The sequence below is a fragment of the Balaenoptera physalus genome (assembly GCF_965194825.1).
Source record: "Balaenoptera physalus genome assembly, chromosome: 4".
NCBI classification, from domain to species: Eukaryota; Metazoa; Chordata; class Mammalia; order Artiodactyla; family Balaenopteridae; genus Balaenoptera; species Balaenoptera physalus.
The window spans coordinates 46477998-46498317 of NC_138891.1; the positions used below are offsets into that span (position 1 = coordinate 46477998).

General features: G+C 38.8%; 1 protein-coding gene and 1 long non-coding RNA gene across 2 annotated transcripts in view; both read right to left on the bottom strand.

The window, feature by feature from the left end:
* LOC309659159 overlaps window positions 1-20320 on the bottom strand; it is a 1097080-nt gene that overhangs the window by 508063 nt on the left and 568697 nt on the right. The gene's annotated exons all lie outside the window — the stretch shown is intronic.
* Window positions 19016-20320, bottom strand: part of BCHE (butyrylcholinesterase) — a 73834-nt gene continuing 72529 nt past the window's right edge. The window contains exon 4 of the mRNA XM_082458411.1: window positions 19016-19592. Coding sequence (XP_082314537.1) covers window positions 19468-19592 — 125 coding nt within the window. The 3' untranslated portion in view covers window positions 19016-19467. The remainder of the gene's footprint in view (window positions 19593-20320) is intronic.

Consider the following 20320-nt stretch of genomic DNA (forward strand, 5'->3'; position numbering starts at 1 on the left):
TACTTTCCAAACGTGTTTCCAGAGAGAATCTATGTATATCTAAGCATAGATACCAAACATATGCTTTTAAATAGAAATAATAATGTGATCGAAAGTGGGGTCCGGCTGCTTGCCACTCAAAAGCTAATAAAGAGGCCAGGTTGGTGGAAAGGAAAGTTTTCTTTATTTTGGATGCCAGCAACCAGGGGGAGGGTGGACGCCTGTCCAGAGGCCAACTCCCCCCTTCCCCTGACAATCACGGGGCAAGAGCTTTTATAGACAGAGGGAGGGGGCTACAGGCAGAAACAGCACAGTCAGCTCTGACAGTCATCTTGAAATTGATCATCGGTGGTCTGACCAGCGTCAATTTGATTGTTTCAAGTACAGTTATCTTCAGTTCCAGGTTTGGTTTGTTTCCATTTCTTTGAGGCCAGTTCTCAGAATTGTGGCAGCTTATGTCACGGCTACAGCCTGGTCATCACATAGTTGACTTCTTCCACCTGCTGGGGGTTTCAGTATCTATAAGACAGCTCACAGGATATGGCTCAGAATATTATTTGTAGCCCTTGAGGAGGAAATAAAGGTCCTTGACTATGCTCAATGACTAAACTATTATTATTTGGTCTCTGACTCTTTTCCTTTGTTTCTGCATTTCCTCACTTGTCTGATTAAACTTATTCTTTGGATAAAGTTTTTCCGCAGACAAAAGGCAGGCTGAGGACATGGGGGGGCAAGGGCCATAGGGTCCTGCTCTGTTTCAATAACACATCTTTAATATTATTCACATTGATATCTATCAATTAAAAGAATCTTCGAGATTTTTCCATATCAACACATAAGGAGTCAATTACCTCATCCAACTGCTGCATGGTATTCCATTTTCTGAATAAACCACATTAGCTTTAACACCTTCCTATTAGTGGACATTTTTGTTGTTTTCTAATCTTTCTCACAAAGAAGAATTTTTTTAAAGTCTTGGAGAAGTCCTAGGATACTGTACTACTCTAACATTTTTTCACCCTGAGAAATAGTGCCCTTATTCAATTTACAGGCAAAAAGTTTGTATTTAACATACTTTTTTCCCTGAATTACATCATCAATTCTTTTTTGTCCTCCTATTTCAGTTTTCACAGTTAGCAAGCTGATTGTGTTGTATATCTCCTTCTTCAATCCTTCCTATTCATCTTTGGCTTTTTTTACTCCTGCTTTCCTTTTATCTTATTTTGTTTATTTTTCAATCCTGTCATATTGTCAGTGTGTTTTCAGCCAGGATCATTCTCTTTTATGATGTTCTTAATGTGGGCTTCATACCTGAGATTTTATTTTTTCCTCCTTCTGTCTTGTGCTTTGCTGACTCATGTGTTTTATCTCTGTTACCTATGATATCTTTCCTGAATTCTTTTATCTCTGCTTTGAACTATTTGTTATATAATTACTTATTAAGATTTTTTAGTTTAATGGCAATATATTTGGTCACAATTTTTATCTGCTCCAAGAATTTTTTTTTCGTAGTGAGTGTTTTTTGTCCATCCTTTATTTTCCTGATTTCTTTTTCTTTTGATTCTAGCATTTTCCTATAAATCCTGTGCTGGTTTTGATCTTGGGTGACCTTGGCCTGCATTGGCTTGAAGCAGGATGTCAGTTCCCAGCCAGAGATTGAAGTCAGGCCACAGCACTGGACTACTGGTTAGTGACAAGACCCTGGCCCTGCGTCTTTGTAGAAATGAATTCCCACAAAGACGGAAAGTAGTGAAACAAGTAAAGTGTTTATTAGGAGGAAAGAGTATGTGTCAATAAGCACACAGGGGTGAGCTCAGAGAGAGGTCTCGCCCTCATGGTAGTTTGAATCACTTATATGGGGCATTTCTTCTGGGTTTCCTTTGGCCAATCATCTTGCTTTGCCTGGTTCTGGGTCCGTATTTGGTATATCTCAGGGTCCTTCCCTGTGTGCGTGCGCATCTCTTAGCCAAGATGGATTATAGTGAAGAGGCCTATGGGTAGGTTGACATAACTCCCTTTTGACCTCCAACGAGCCTTTCTGTGCATGTACAGTAGGGAAGGTCTCCTTGACTTCAAGAATGAGATATATGTGATCTCTGATCTGGGCAGGGCTCAACTTCTCTCACTCCTGCTATTTTGGAGTATCTGTCCACAGGGAACAAACTCCGGCTGCTCAGCCTGGGGCCCATCTATCTCCTGCCTCAGTTTCGTAATTTCAATGAGTTCAGTTTGGGACCAAGAATTTGCAGAAATTTTGCATGAGGCAAGAATTTTTCTTAGAACTTACTGAATTAGGTCATTATTTCCTTAGTTTATTACTGAAAAATATTATATTTAAAATACATATTTAATTATGGCATCTACAATCTCTTAGCTTAGTGGTCTCCACTTGTTCATCTTGAGTGCTATTTTTTTTAATTAATTAATTTATTTTTAGCTGTGTTGGGTCTTCGTTGCTGCGTGCGGGCTTTCTCTAGTTGCGGCGAGCAGGGGTTACTCTTCATTGTGGTGTGCAGGCCTCTCATTGCTGTGGCTTCTCTTGTTGTGGAGCACGGGCTCTAGGCATGCAGTCTTCAGTATTTGTGGCACGTGGGCTCAGTAGTTGTGGCTCACAGGCTCTAGAGTGCAGGCTCAGTAGTTGTGGTGCATGGGCTTAGTTGCTCCAAGGTATGTGGGATCTTCCCGGACCAGGACTTGAACCCGTGTCCCCTGCATTGGCAGGTGGATTCTTAACCACTGTGCCACCAGGGAAGCCCTTGACTGCTATTTTAAAACAATAAAAAGAAGAAGCATTTGGTGAATTTACTATGCCCGAGCCGCGAGTTGATTTATTGCATCTCAGGATTAGCGGCACCATGCCTCTTGACTTAATCGAAAAAGCATCTCAGTGAAAAATGAAGGAGTCTTTAAATGCTGCTGAACGTATAGGCATATTATATAAGGTATATCTGACAGTTATTGAGCTTCTATTACAACAAAAATAAAATTACTGGTGGAAGTGCTACCCAAAATGAAAACTAGTGCTGTGATCCAGTAAAAAATAATTGTACAGTTCTTGTGACTATTATTTGAAACATTTTCAGTAGTCTTTTCTACAGGACAATTAATACCAATAGTGTGATCATCAGTTGATATCACTATAGCTGAGTTATTTGTTCTTGAGTGATATATCTCTTTGAGTTTCTGATGTAAGATATCTGACACACTGATTTACAGGTTTTGAGGATGTAGTTTTTTTTTTTTGTTTTTTGTTTTTTCTTCTTTTTCCAGCATAGGAATTTCTGCACAGATGTCACACATAATTCCAACCTATACTCCTTTACTTTTTTAGAATTAAAAAAAATCTTTAAAAATGCAGGTCAGCGGCATTTAGACACTAACATTTTAACTAGTCATATTTCTAGTACTGAAGACTGAGCCAGACAAAGACCAAACAGACCTCTGAAGGTGAATACTGGTGTATCCCATTACCAAGCAAGGCTGAAAAAATGTGAAATAAAGCCAACAGGAAAAACGAAGAATAAACTGAAATAGGGCATTGCTAAGGCAGTTTTCTGTCTATCACACCTATCTTGGAATGGAATCCAGATAAATATCCCTTCTGTGGAAGGGCCCTCCACTAGAATTACCTCTTAGAAACTACCAGATATTGGATTTCCCCACTGATAAATTAAAATTATATTAAATATAATAATCTTTCTCCTCTTCCTTTGCCTGTATCTGGAGAACTAGACCAGCAATCCCCACCTATTTCTGCCAAAATTTATTTCAACATTTATATCACATAACACTGTGTTAGACCTATGGAAAGATAATTCATCTGAAAGGATGAATTATCTTTCCATAGGTAAAGCTAGCCTGCTTTTGAAATTCTGCTAGTGCAGAAATAAAAGAAAATTTTAGAATATTTATAAACATACAAAAATTTATTTTTGAAAGATCAAAGGAATTTTTATACTTATGAAATTGTAACAATGAGTTATAAAGAGAGAATAAGTTGAAATTAGAAAAACTATATGAGATGCAAAAAAATATAAAATTTAATAAAAATAATTGTGGTAATAAAAATAATGGATTAGTTACAGAAGACAAATCTGGGAGGAAGAGCAAACACCAGAAGGAAATTTTCCCAAATCAGAATATTTCTAAGGAAAGGAATAAAGAAAAATTAAAGTGAGGGTAAAAGGGGACAGATTCAGGTAATTTGACTCATGTATAATAGGACTATGGGAGGCGAGAACAGAGCAGACAGAGCAGAAATAACAAAAAGATATACACATGAAAACTTTCACCAAATTAAGACGTATATTAACTGGCAGATTGAAAGTAGCTTTGAAATCCTAGGGAAAATTATGTTAGATAAATAATACTTAGATATAACTTGGTGAAATTTTATTTTATGTATTAGTTTCTTATGGCTGCTGTAATACAGTAACACAAACTTAATGGTTTAAACAATGGAAATTTATTCTTTCACAGTTCTGGAGATTAGAAATTTGAAATCGGTTTCATTGTGTCAAAACCAAGGTGTCAGCAGGGCCACATTCCCTCCATAGGCTCCAGGGAAGAATTTGTTCTTTGTCTCTTCTACTTTTGGTGGCCGCTGGCATTCCTTGGCTTGTGGCTGCATCACTTTAAACTCTGCCTCTGTGGTTACATTGCCTTCTCTTCTGTGTGTCAAATCTCCCTCTGCCTCTCTCTTATAAGGATACATGTTATTGCATTTACTGCTCACCTAGATAATCCAATGTTATCTACTTCTCTCAAGATCTTCAACTTAATCACTTCTACAAAATTATTTTATGCAATATAAGGCAACGGTTACAAGTTCCAAGGATTAGAAAATGGCTGTCTTTTGAGCTTCCATTATTTAGTCTGTGAGTTATAAGTATGCTTGCATGTACGTGTAAATCTAGCAAGCACCCAAACAAAAAATATAGATTATATGCATAAAAACAAAACTCTAGTTGCTCTTAGACTTTCATTCTGTAGAGAATTCTATGGAGTTGAGAAAAATATGTTTAAATGGTGATATTATAAATTCAATGAAATAATCATTTATTTGTGAGGACACCAAAAGATTTTCTCAACTATAAAAAGGCTTGGTTTACTTCTCCTGAGGAAAAAATTGTGTTGAATTACAGACAAATGGGAGATGAATCAAGGTTAGAAACTTAAGGATAGGGAAGTCATTTTATAAAGGTCTGGCAATAAGCACAGACCTTTATAAAACTGACAGACTTAAACGTCAAATTAAGTCTCAGGGCTGGAGTGCTGGCTTGGCTCAGTCCAGATTTACACCCAATCTCTAGGTAATCTTCAGTCCTATGGCTTTATATACCATCTTTATGCCAGAAACAACTTAATTCATATCTCTAATTTAGACATCTCCCACTACTCTACTCTCATTTAACAAAGTGTTTTCTTGGTTTCTTTCTTAGAGACCACATAGGCATCTGAAACCTAGCATGCCCTGAACCAAACTCTTGTTTCTCTGTTAGATCTATTTCTCTATTTAGACCTACAGCTTTCCCTGTCTCAGAATATGATAAATCCATTCAACCAGTTATTTAAGCAGAAAATCTTGTAAAAATCGTTGTTTACTCCTCTCTATCTTTTGGCAAGTCTTGTTGGCTATAGCTTAGAAATATAATAAATATAATACCTCTTACTTCTCGACAGGTACTAACTAGGCTCAAGCCATTCTTTTCTCTTGCCTGGAATAATTAAACAGCTTTCTTTATGCCCATTCTTGCCTTTGTGTAATCTAACCTCCAAGGAACTAGAGTGCTCCTGCTAAAATAAAGGATGATCATGATTATGTTACTCATCTGCTCAAAGCCCTGTGATGGCTTCCTATCAGCCCTTCTCCTCACTTCCCGCCCCATTTCCTACCACCTTCCTCTATTTCCTCCAGCAGTTTAGATCTCTTGCCTGTTCCCTAAACACAGTAAGTGAGACGATCTCCCCAGGGCCTTCTCATTTGTTCCCTCTGCCTGAACTTAAGTGGCACAGTGTCCCCAATCATTCCACTACTCAATTTCTTTAGGTAGGATCCAAGCCAGACTCAATTTACTAAAACTGATATGCCTTGGAGGGATAATGTAATGTGATAAATCAAATACTTTTCATTAAGACATTAGCATAGGATAGTTGGAATTTTTGTTCTTCCAAGGGATAGTGACAGTCAAAAGAGGTTGAAAAGATGATTGAAAGACACCCTAGAAAAAGTTAGAATGTTTTTCAGGCATTAAAAAATATACATGAAAAAGTAGAATTCCATATAGCAGTGCCAGCGAATGATCAAGAACCTTAGGTGCTCTGGAATTCGAGGCATTCCTTTGTAGCCTTCAATCTACTCTAAGATAAGAAAATTGCTGCCTCTCTAACTGGCTGTAACACCAGGTGACCTGAGAGGAAGGACATGGTATTCACTCTCTGTCTTTGAAAACTTCAAAAATCTTAAAAGAAGGACTAGGAGGGAGCTCGGGAAGATGGCGGAAGAGTAAGACGCGGAGATCACCTTCCTTCCCACAGATACAGTAGAAATACATCTACACGTGGAACTGCTCCTACAGAACACCCACTGAACGCTGCCAGAAAACGTCCGACCTCCAAAAAGGCAAGAAACTCCCCCCGTACTTGGGTAGGGCAAAAGAAAAAAGAAATAACAGAGACAAAAGAATAGGGACGGCACCTGCACTAGTGGGAGGGAGCCGTGAAGGAGGAAAGATTTCCACGCACTAGGAGCCCCTTCGCGGGCAGAGACTGCGGGTGGCAGAGGGGGGAAGCTTCGGAGCCACGGAGGAGAGCGCAGCCACAGGGGTGCGGAGGGCAAAGCGGAGAGGTTCCCGCACGGAGGCTCGGCGCCGAGCAGCACTCTCCAGCCCGAGAGGCTTGTCTGCTCCCCCGCCGGGGCGGGCGGGGCTGGGAGCTGAGGCTCGGGCTTCGGTCGGATCGCAGGGAGAGGACTGGGGTTGGCGGCGTGAACACAGCCTGAAGGCGTTAGTGCACCACAGCTAGCCGGGAGGGAGTCCGGGAAAAAGTCTGCAGCTGCCGAAGAGGCAAGAGACTTTTTCTTCCCTCTTTGTTTCCTGGGGCGCGAGGAGAGGGGATTCAGAGCGCTGCCTAAACGAACTTCAGAGACGGGCGCGAGCCGCAGCTACCAGCGCGGATCCCACAGCAACAGGGGCGCAGAGGGAAAAACGGAGAGATTCCCGCACAGAGGCTCGGCGCCGAGCAGCACTCTCCAGCCCGAGAGGCTTGTCTGCTCCCCCGCCGGGGCGGGCGGGGCTGGGAGCTGAGGCTCCGGTTTCGGTTTCGGTTGGATCGCAGGGAGAGGACTGAGGCTGGCAGCGTGAACACAGCCTGAAGGGATTAGCGCACAACAGCTGGCTGGGAGGGAGACCGGGAAAAAGTCTGCAGGGCCGAAGAGGCAAGGGACTTTTTCTTGCCTCTTTGTTTCGCGGCGCGCAAGGAGAGGGGATTCAGAGCGCCGCCTAAACGAACTCCAGAGAAGGGCGCGAGCCGCGGCGATCAGCGCAGATCCCACAGCAACAGGGGCGCAGAGGAAAAAAAACGGAGAGACTCCCGCACAGAGGCTCGGCGCCGAGCAGCACTCACCAGCCCGAGAGGCTTGTCTGCTCGGCGGGCGGGGCTGGGAGCTGAGGCTCGGGTTTCGGTTTCGGTTGGATCGCAGGGAGAGGACTGGGGCTGGCGGCGTGAACACAGCCTGAAGGGGTTAGCGCACCACAGCTGGCTGGTAGGGAGTCCGGGAAAAAATCTGCAGCTGCCGAAGAGGCAAGAGACTTTTTCTTGCCTCTTTGTTTCGCGGCGCGCAAGGAGAGGGGATTCAGAGTGCCGCCTAAACGAACTCCAGAGAAAGGCGTGAGCCGCGGCGATCAGCACGGACCCCAGAGACGGGCGTGAGACGCTGGGGCTGCTGCTGCCGCCTCCAAAAAGCCTGTGTGTGAGCACAAGTCACTCTCCACATCGCCCCTCCCGGGAGCCTGTGCAGCCCGCCACTGCCAGGGTCCCGTGATCCGGGGACAAGTTCCCCGGGAGAACGCACTGCCCGCCTCAGGCTGGTGCAACGTCACGCCGGCCTCGGCCGCCGCAGGCTCACCCCGCCTCCTCTGTACACCTCCCTCCCCGCGGCCTGAGGGAGCCAGAGCCCCCGAAGCAGCTGCTCCTTTAACCCCGTCCTGTCTGTGCGGGGAATAGACGCCCTCAGGCGACCTACACGCAGAGGCGGGTCCAAATCCAAAGCTGAACCCCAGGAACTGTGCGAACAGGGAAGATAAGGGGAAATCTCTCCCAGCAGCCTTAGAAGCAGCGGATTAAAACTCCACAAACAACTTGATGTGCCTGCATCTGGTGAATACCTGAATAGACAACGAATCATCCCAAATTCAGGAGGTGGACTTTGGGAGCAGGATATATTAATTTTTCCCCTTTTCCTTTATTTGTGAGTGTATATGTATATGCTTCTGGGTGCGATTTTGTCTGTATAGCTTTGCTTTACAATAGCTTTATTTTACTTCACTATATTATAGCCTCTTTCTTTCTTTCTTTCTTTCTTTCTATTTTTTCTCCCTTTTACTCTGAGCCGTGTGGACGAAAGGCTCTTGGTGCTCCAGCCAGGCATCAGGGCCGTGCCTCTGAGGTGGGAGAGCCAACTTCAGGACACTGGTCCACAAGAGACCTCCCAGCTTCACGTAATACCAAACGGCAAAAATCTCTCAGAGATCTCCATCTCAACATCAAGACCCAGCTTCACTCAACGACCAACAAGCTACAGTGCTGGACACCCTATGCCAAACAACTAGCAAGACAGGAACACAGCCCCATCCATTAGCAGAGAGGCTGCCTAAAATCATAATAAGGCCACAGACACCCCAAAATACACCACCAGACGTGGACGTGCCCACCAGAAAGACAAGAGCCAACCTCATCCACCAGAGCTCAGGCACTAGTTCCCTCCACCAGGAAGCCTACACAACCCACTGAACCAACCTTAGCCACTGGGGACAGATACCAAAAACAACAGGAACTACGAACCTGCAGCCTGTGAAAAGGAGACCCCAAACACAGTAAGATAAGCAAAATGAGACGACAGAAAAACACACAGCAGATGAAGGAGCAGGGTCAGAACATACCAGACTTAACAAATGAAGAGGAAATAGGTAGTCTACCTGAAAAAGAATTCAGAATAATGATAGTAAGGATGATCCAAAATCTTGGAAATAGAATAGACAAAATGCAAGAAACATTTAACAAGGACGTAGAAGAACTAAAGAGGAACCAAGCAATGATGAAAACCACAATAAATGAAATTAAAAATACTCTAGATGGGATCAATAGCAGAATAACTGAGGCAGAAGAAAGGATAAGTGACCTGGAAGATAAAATGGTGGAAATAACTACTGCAGAGCAGGATAAAGAAAAAAGAATGAAAAGAACTGAGGACAGTCTCAGAGACCTCTGGGACAACATTAAACGCGCCAACATTCGAATTATAGGGGTCCCAGAAGAAGAAGAGAAAAAGAAAGGGACTGAGAAGATATTTGAAGAGATTATAGTTGAAAACTTCCCTAATATGGGAAAGGAAATAGTTAATCAAGTCCTGGAAGCACAGAGAGTCCCATACAGGATAAACCCAAGGAGAAACACACCAAGACACATATTAATCAAACTGTCAAAAATTAAATATAAGGAAAACATATTAAAGGCAGCAAGGGAAAAAAAACAAATAACACACAAGGGAATCCCCATAAGGTTAACATCTGATCTTTCAGCAGAAACTCTGCAAGCCAGAAGGGAGTGGCAGGATATACTTAAAGTGATGAAGGAGAAAAACCTGCAACCAAGATTACACTACCCAGCAAGGATCTCATTCAGATTCGATGGAGAAATTAAAACCTTTACAGACAAGCAAAAGCTGAGAGAGTTCAGCACCACCAAACCAGCTTTACAACAAATGCTAAAGGAACTTCTCTAGGCAAGAAACACAAGAGAAGGAAAACACCTACAATAACAAACCCAAAACATTTAAGAAAATGGGAATAGGAACATACATATCGATAATTACCTTGAATGTAAATGGATTAAATGCTCCCACCAAAAGACACAGGCTGGCTGAATGGATACAAAAACAAGACCCATATATATGCTGTCTACAAGAGACCCACTTCAGACCTAGAGACACATATAGACTGAAAGTGAGGGGATGGAAAAAGATATTCCATGCAAATGGAAATCAAAAGAAAGCTGGAGGAGCAATTCTCATATCAGACAAAATAGACTTTAAAATACAGACTATTACAAGAGACAAAGAAGGACACTATATAATGATCAAGGGATCGATACAAGAGGAAGGTATAACAATTGTAAATATTTATGCACCCAACATAGGAGCACCTCAATACATAAGGCAAATACTAACAGCCATAAAAGGGGAAATCGACAGCAACACAATCATAGTAGGGGACTTTAACACCCCACTCTCACCAATGGACAGATCATCCAAAATGAAAATAAATAAGGAAACACAAGCTTTAAATGATACATTAAACAAGATAGACTTAATTGATATTTATAGGACATTCCATCCAAAAACAACAGAATACACATTTTTCTCAAGTGCTCATGGAACATTCTCCAGGATAGATCATATCTTGGGTCACAAATCAAGCCTTGGTAAATTTAAGAAAATTGAAATCGTATCAAGTATCTTTTCCGACCACAACGCTATGAGACTAGATATCAATTACAGGAAAAGACCTGTAAAAAATACAAACACATGGAGGCTACACAATACATTACTTAATAACGAAGTGATCACTGAAGAAATCAAAGGGGAAATCAAAAAATACCTAGAAACAAATGACAATGGAGATACGACGACCCAAAACCTATGGGACGCAGCAAAAGCAGTGCTAAGAGGGAAGTTTATAGCAATACAAGCCTACCTCAAGAAACAGGAAACATCTCGAATAAACAACCTAACCTTGCACCTAAAGCAATTAGAGAAAGAAGAACAAAAAAACCCCAAAGCCAGCAGAAGGAAAGAAATTATAAAGATCAGGTCAGAAATAAATGAAAAAGAAATGAAGGAAACAATAGCAAAAATCAATGAAACTAAAAGCTGGTTCTTTGAGAAGATAAACAAAATTGATAAACCATTAGCCAGACTCATCAAGAGAAAAAGGGAGAAGACTCAGATCAATAGAATTAGAAATGAAAAAGGAGAAGTAACCACTGACACTGCAGAAATACAAAAGATCATGAGAGATTACTACAAGCAACTCTATGCCAATAAAATGGACAACCTGGAAGAAATGGACAGATTCTTAGAAAGGCACAAACTGCCGAGACTGAACCAGGAAGAAATAGAAAATATGAACAGACCAATCACAAGCACTGAAATTGAAACTGTGATTAAAAACCTTCCAACAAACAAAAGCCCAGGACCAGATGGCTTCACAGGTGAATTCTATCAAACATTTAGAGAAGAGCTAACACCTATCCTTCTCAAACTCTTCCAAAATATTGCAGAGGGAGGAACACTCCCAAACTCATTCTACGAGGCCACCATCACCCTGATACCAAAACCAGACAAAGATGTCACAAAGAAAGAAAACTACAGGCCAATATCACTGATGAACATAGATGCAAAAATCCTCAACAAAATACTAGCAAACAGAATCCAACAGCACATTAAAAGGATCATACACCATGATCAAGTGGGGTTTATCCCAGGAATGCAAGGATTCTTCAATATACGCAAATCAATCAATGTGATACATCATATTAACAAACTGAAGGAAAAAAACCATATGATCATCTCAATAGATGCAGAGAAAGCTTTCGACAAAATTCAACACCCATTTATGATAAAAGCCCTGCAGAAAGTAGGCATAGAGGGAACTTTCCTCAACATAATAAAGGCCATATATGACAAACCCACAGCCAACATTGTCCTCAATGGTGAAAAACTGAAACCATTTCCACTAAGATCAGGAACAAGACAAGGTTGCCCACTCTCACCACTATTATTCAACATAGTTTTGGAAGTGTTAGCCACAGCAATCAGAGAAGACAAAGAAATAAAAGGAATCCAAATCGGAAAAGAAGAAGTAAAGCTGTCACTATTTGCAGATGACATGATACTATACATAGAGAATCCTAAAGATGCTACCAGAAAACTCCTAGAGCTAATCAATGAATTTGGTAAAGTAGCAGGATACAAAATTAATGCACAGAAATCTCTTGCATTTCTATACACTAATGACGAAAAATCTGAAAGTGAAATTAAGAAAACACTCCCATTTACCATTGCAACAAAAAGAATAAAATATCTAGGAATAAACCTACCTAAGGAGACAAAAGACCTGTATGCAGAAAATTATAAGACACTGATGAAAGAAATTAAAGATGATACAAATAGATGGAGAGATATACCATGTTCCTGGATTGGAAGAATCAACATTGTGAAAATGACTCTACTACCCAAAGCAATCTACAGATTCAATGCAATCCCTATCAAACTACCACTGGCATTTTTCACAGAACTAGAACAAAAAATTTCACAATTTGTATGGAAACACAAAAGACCCCGAATAGCCAAAGCAATCTTGAGAACGAAAAATGGAGCTGGGGGAATCAGGCTCCCTGACTTCAGACTATATTACAAAGCTTCAGTAATCAAGACAGTTTGGTACTGGCACAAAAACAGAAATATAGATCAATGGAACAGGATAGAAAGCCCAGAGATAAACCCACACACATATGGGCACCTTATTTTTGATAAAGGAGGCAAGCATATACAGTGGAGAAAAGACAGCCTCTTCAATAAGTGGTGCTGGGAAAATTGGACAGGTACATGTAAAAGTATGAAAATAGAACACTCCCTGACACCATGCACAAAAATAAACTCAAAATGGATTAAAGACCTAAGTGTAAGGGCAGACACTATCAAACTCTTAGAGGAAAACATAGGCAGAACACTCTATGACATACATCACAGCAAGATTCTTTTTGACCCAGCTCCCAGAGAAATGGAAATAAGAACACAAATAAACAAATGGGACCTAATGAAACTTAAAAGCTTTTGCACAGCAAAGGAAACCATAAACAAGACCAAAAGACAACCATCAGAATGGGAGAAAATATTTGCAAATGAAGCAACTGACAAAGGATTAATCTCCAAGATTTACAAGCAGCTCATGCAGCTCAATAACAAAAAAACGAACAACCCAATCCAAAAATGGGCAGAAGACCTAAATAGACATTTCTCCAAAGAAGATATACAGATGGCCTACAGACACATGAAAGAATGCTCAACATCATTAATCATTAGAGAAATGCAAATCAAAACTACAATGAGATATCATCTCACACCGGTCAGAATGGCCATCATCAAAAAATCTAGAAACAATAAATGCTGGAGAGGGTGTGGAGGAAAGGGAACACTCTTGCACTGTTGGTGGGAATGTAAATTGATACAGCCACTATGGAGAACAGTATGGAGGTTCCTTAAAAAACTACAAATAGAACTACCATACGACCCAGCAATCCCACTACTGGGCATATACCCTGAGAAAACCATAGGTCAAAAAGAGTCATGTACCAAAATGTTCATTGCAGCTCTATTTACAATAGCCAGGACATGGAAGCAATCTAAATGTCCATCGACAGATGAATGGATAAAGAAGATGTGGCACATATATACAATGGAATATTACTCAGCCATAAAAAGAAATGAAATGGAGGTATTTGTAATGAGGTGGATGGAGTTAGAGTCTGTCATACAGAGTGAAGTAAGTCAGAAAGAGAAAAACAAATACAGTATGCTAACACATATATACGGAATCTAAGGGGAAAAAAAAAAAAAAAAAAAAAGGCCATGAAGAACCTAGTGGCAAGACGGGAATAAAGACACAGACCTACTAGAGAATGGACTTGAGGATATGGGGAGGGGGTGGGGTGAGATGTGACAGGGTAAGAGAGTGTCATGGACATATATACACTACCAAATGTAAAATAGATAACTAGTGGGAAGCAGCCGCATAGCACAGGGAGATCAGCTCGGTGCTTTGTGACCATCTAGAGGGATGGGATGGGGAGGGTGGGAGGGAGGGAGATGCAAGAGGGAAGAGAAATGGGAACATATTGTATATGTATAACTGATTCACTTTGTTATAAAGCAGAAGCTAACACACCATTGTAAGGCAATTATACTTCAATAAAGATGTTAAAAAAAAAAAAAAAAAAAAAAAAAAAAAAAAAGAAGGACTAGTGTTCTGTTAGAATTCTCACTTAATATTTTGCACATGACTTCAAAGAGACAACTCCAAGGGAGATTATTAAAATTTTATCTTTCATGGTTATGTGAAAATGTTAATTCACTTACCAAAGAGAATATTATGCACACATTTGGTTTAAAATTGAAATGCCACAGCAGATGTTAGCATTTGAGTTTTTCACTCACTTATTACCCTGCACAAAGATAGTAACTTCAAAATTAGCATATTACAATGTTGTAATACAATGATAGCACATTTCAACTAAAGAAAACCAGTAGAATGTCTTTAAAGGCAATGGGGGAAGGAAGAGTCCTCTTAGACTAAAAATGTCATTTTGTGTCTGGGGCTATAGACTAAAGACTCATTTCCACTGATGTGGTGAAAAATAACAACTAAACCAAGTTTTGTTCCTCCTGTGGAAACTTTAAGAAAGTTTTTAAGAAAAATAATATAAAAGTCTTTAAGAAAAATAATATAAAATTACCTAGAGTGTCTTCAAAGGGGTCCTTGCAAGTAGGATTCCTGAAGTTTAAGCTATTCTTCATGATAAATTTTTTTCTGGGAAAATGCTATTTTTTGTTCCCAAAGGCCTAACAGCCTAATGAAATTTGCATTATAGATGTATATGCAATCCTTTATATCACCAGTGATTCCTAGACCACTGTACAAGAATCTGTATCTAATTTTTTTCTTTTCTTTTTCTTTTTGCATTCATGAAAAAGAAAAGGAAAGAGGAGAGGAAAGAAGAGAAAAAAAGAAAAAAATGTCCTACACGCAAAATGGGGGAATCCATTTGTTTACAGCCATTCTATCAGGAAAAGAGTATGCCCATGAAAATTTAAATTTGATGCGGAAGGAAAGAAAAAAAAATACTATGGAATATTAAGAAATGCTAAAAATGAAAAATTCCAAAAACTTGAGACTAACACGAGAATGAAAATTACCATCTGCTTAAACTGTAAAAGATATTAGAAAAAATTACTAAAAAATAGATAGTCAACACCTCATAAATTCAAGTTTTACTGCCCTCTTCACTAGGGAACCACTCTTTCTGAAGGATATCTGCTGCAAGAAAACATTTGTATTTTCCTGATATGATATTGATAGTAGAATATTAATATAAATGTGAATGTGCCCTAGGCACTTTAAGAAGTGTTGAATTTTGGTTTAGGCTGTGAAAGTAAATATTGCACTGAACAAAGTTCAACAGTCAAGAAAGACTTTATATAAGGCTACTGCAATAGGGGAGAGAGACTGAACTCAACTCCCCTGAAATAAAAGATGTGAAGGTTTCTAAGTGTTGAGGTGAGCTAGTGAAAAAGTACTGGAGGACTTTGGGGGAGGGTTGACCAGTGGGATGTGTCGAGCTTGTAGAGTTATCCTAGAGTTTGAAATGTTTTCTTCTGGGATTAAGCCATCTGTGGCTGGTAACTGGCTCCCAAAGTAGTTAGGCTTCTACCTTCCCATTGAGACTGAGAGATGGAGGCACTATCTCTTATAATGTTTAATTTCAAAGTAATAGTTCCCAGATCCTTGAGAAAGACACTTCCTGGGTAGTAAAACTGGCAAGAGGTCAAGAGGCTGGGAGATTTAAATACATTTCAAAGGGACAGAGAGAGAATTTACAATTGCAATATTTCTGAAGCAAATTCTCTAAGAAACTGGAGGTCAGAGGCCCACAGCCAGGAAGAAATCTGTCTAAAAGTTAGTCAAGCTGAGGGGAACAGTAAGGCTATCTTGGTCAAGGCAATGGCTTTGAATTTATATTCCAGGTTGTATTAGGTATACTAGTAACCCTCCCTTTGGTTAAAATTGGGAGTGGCTATCCTAGATAGATGATAGATAGACAGACAGATGATAGATGATAGATAGATAGATAGATGATAGATCATTCTCTTCATATATTCACTTCAAGGATTATAGAATGCGTAACACTGTTACATACATTTTTATAGTTTATTATCCAGAGACTTCTTTGATAAGTTTTTCCCCCTTTTCTCCCTGAACCATTGAAGGAAATCAAAAAGAATTAAAACAGAATAGAACGTCTCACTTCAGAAAAGCAAGGTAATACAGTTATTACCTCAAGCAAAAGACTTCTGCAAATTCTTCTGAGGAGAAAAAAAACTCTTAGTACTCACCTACCTAGTTTAATAATCATTAAGTAATTAATCCCTAAAAACATCTCTTTTTGAGCCCGGCGAGAATGATTATTTATCCATATTTTTGAGAGTTCACAGACAGTTGATACTCTTTACATGAAAAGTGCAATGGAAAATGGGAATTAAAGTTCTGATTCCTTATCTTGAATCTGAATTCGTATTATTAATTATTGTCAAGTGAAAAGATTCTGGTTTAGCTCAAACCAAATGATCTTCTGTAATAACTGCAGTTACATAAAACACTGTAAAATATTGTATGTATTTTATGTACTCTTTCTAATTTTTCAAACATACCTCTCAAAGCATATATTTATGGTAAAGATGACATCCTGAAAAGATAACTTTCTGGTGTGGAGGTCATAGAAAAAAAGTGTGCATGCCAAATTCATTTTACACATTCAGTAATATCTGTTACAGTTCCTTGTTCAGAGAAAAACAATTAGGTTCTCAGATATCAATATCAAGTACATTTCTTTCTCATGCCAAACTGCAAGTTTTATAGTTATCTGCTTGTGAGTAAAAAATGGTATGAATATCCCCCCACTTGCTAAAATCAGAATCACCTGGGAAACTTAAAAATACTGATGTCTAGGTTCTACTCCCAGAAATTCTAATGTGTAGTCAAGGTTGAAAGTTAAGAATCACTGAGTTAAATACCCAAATACCAATGTGAAATTATCTACTCTATATATCTGCAATTCCCTTTCTCATCACCTCTTCTGCCCTGAAATTCTCAAGTATTTAGGATGGCCCATTTGATGGCTCTCCTCCTCCTCCACCCCTGCCCCCAACCTTTTTCTTCTACTTTTTTAATGCTTCTTCCTGGCTCTCTGAGGATTCACAGTGCAATTTTCCTGCTACACAGAGGAACTGAACTTGGCTGTATCTCATCCTCCCATCCATTCACCCAATCAACAAGCACCTACACAGTGTGATGGCACTTTGCAAGCAGCTCCCAGCTGCGAATCTAGAGATGAATCTCACAATATCAAGGCACTGACAATTAATTGCCTTGGAAATCTTGGTTTTATCACTTTTCAGAGTAACCATAAAGGATTAAACCAGGCCAAGAAAATGGGCAATGTCTGGAGAAGAAAACAGCCTTTTATTTTTTAGTGAGATAAATGAGTTTTTGTGTTGTGTGTGCATGGTTGTGTTAGCATTCACTTCTAAAATCACTGTCACTCCTACTGCTTTATTATCGTCTCATGAATTGGTAACTCTAATGATGAGATTTCAGACCAAGGATAAGACAGAGTAAAGCAAAATAAACTCATGGATAAAAGCTTCAGAGTAAGTCAAGAGGTGTTCTAGTTAAAATTCAAGAATGAAGCAATTTGTTGTCCAAGGTAGGACAAAGTGGTCCATGGGATCTTTTCATATGACTGCATTTGTCATATGAAGGAGGTTACAGGTATTCTACAAACATTAGTTATGTTTTCCTCATTATTGCTCTCATTAAGAGAACTTTTAAAGGGTCTTTAATGCTGTTGAACAGGTATCATCCAGTTATTTCATATGTAGGAGGGTTCTACATAAAAAGGAGGCTCAAGTGATTCAGAAAACATAATAGATCCTAGGGGAATGGTCCCTGAAATGAAGATGGTGGTGTAGAATGGAAAGCCAGATAATTTGTCTATCCTTTGTATGGTTTTTTTCTTCATCTCAGGATGAGGGAAGAGATATAAAGCAAAATGTCCATTTACAGCAGCACTGAAATGAACTAACTTGGCTTGTATAACAACTCTCTTTAATCAGCTGAATTTGATAAAATACCATGATCTTTGAGTGACAATTTGATGAGGATGGCAGACCTATATTGGATCTAACTATAGACATACTTATGACCAATGAATAATGAGACTGCGTTAACCAACAGTCTACAGACGGATAGACTCACTTTATCCTATCCTGAGTGCTAGTTTTCAATGCTTAATTAGCATAATCAACAGTATTGCCCTTTCCTGGGATTTAAAATCCCCTGACTTCTCCCCTTTAGTGAAAGACAGTGAATTTATTCATGGGATGTGTTCTCTTTACATTCAAGTTAGTAAATGCAAATTTGTAATTTTTTAAATTATTAAAACAATATACTTTGTCTGCAGAAAGTATAATCATTTCTTTTTTGGAATTGAACAATTTCTCTACTAAAATCCTGACATTTCTGGGTCCAGCCAAGGGTTCCCTTATTCCAGATGGTACATGACTTCTGAAATTGTTCATTTAGACTTCTGCTCACCCACATTTTTTAATTTTTGAGTTACCGGAAGAGTACTTTACATGTGGGCATGTTTGAGGAGAGTTGGGGAGTGGGGAGGTGAGGAAAAAAAGAGTTGAAAGAATGAGGAATATAATTTGAGGACTCCAAGCATACATATTTTTAAAAATACAAAATATAAATAATTATATTCTTTTACATTTTGTCTCTTGGTAACAACATTTTGTTTCTATCATGAGGTGTTTCCAAGTGACCAAGTCTGTTATTTTAAGATTCTCTTAAATAAATAAATTCTTTTGCCTTTATATAAAAAAACAAAGCAGTCAATTATTTTCTGTTTGTTTTAATATATCATATTAACATTAAATGCATAAATTAATTAAAGGAAGTACTATTGTAAATTATAGTATCTAATGTTTCAAGACCTTATCCATTTTTAAAAGATACCTTTTATGAGTGGTAATGAAAATAAAGTTGAGACTGGAAAAAGAACACAGATACTTTTTAGGGAAAAAAAAACATCTTAAAGTTATTCAGGAAAGAGAGTTTGAAGCTGCAAATTGTTTTAATATGCATATAATTAATTGTGAAACTTTATAATGTGAAATGTAATTAAACTTGTTCTAGTCATTTGGGTTTTGAAATGCTAGGTACAATACTAAGTGAAAGATGTGAGAAATCAATATTATCCTTCTGGCATTTTTGCTTCAGCTATATAATAGCTTTCTTACCAGGTGTGTAAGAGATATTTTTGCCTTGATTTACAGGAAGAAGAATGTTCTATAAAGGGTAAATCTATTAATTAGAGACCTGCACAGCTTTCTTTCTTGCTAGTGTAATCATTAAATTGATTTTTCCAGTCCATCATGTAATTGTTCCACCGATGGAATCCTGCTTTCCATTCTCGTTCTGCTTCATCAATATTTCCTGTAAAACATGGAATGAGTTGTATTAATCTAAATTTTAATCTCTGTTTACGTTCATTGAAAAATAATTTTGATTGCAGATGCCGTTTTCTCCAAGTACACTGTACAGCGATGTTTTATTCATTATTTATTATCAACTTCTCTCACTACCTGAAAAGATTTTAATTGAAATTTTGTATATTATAAAACCTAAAAACATGGCATTTCAAACTGGTTCTGTTTGTTTAAATGTAAACATTTTTATTATTAATGAATACATTGTTGATGTTATAACAATTATATCATGCATTTACTTTACATTTTATTAAATATATTTCATATAACTCCTTTGGGGGAATTATCTGAGAAAATAGTGCTAAAATATAAAATTATGTTTTCAAGACACACTGGAAGTATCCCAGAGCAAGGTATGGTATTTCCATACAGCTCAGTGTTGCTTACACTAGAAGGTTGTTCAGGCTTGTGTAGGATGGAGCAGCACCTAGCCAAAAATTTAGGAGTTTGTTTATTCAACCTGCTTTACAGTAGTTGAGTATTTAGAGATAGAGATTTTGAAGTACATTTTCAAAAATTGCTGATATTGAAATTTTATTTTACCAACAAATACATCACAGTAGACCACATGTGCTTGAACCAGAATGACTCAGTTTGGTTTATAATAAATTAGTCATTTAAAATTTGCCCCTACCCCACCTTATTTCCCTTCAAATTATGACCCTCTCATTAACA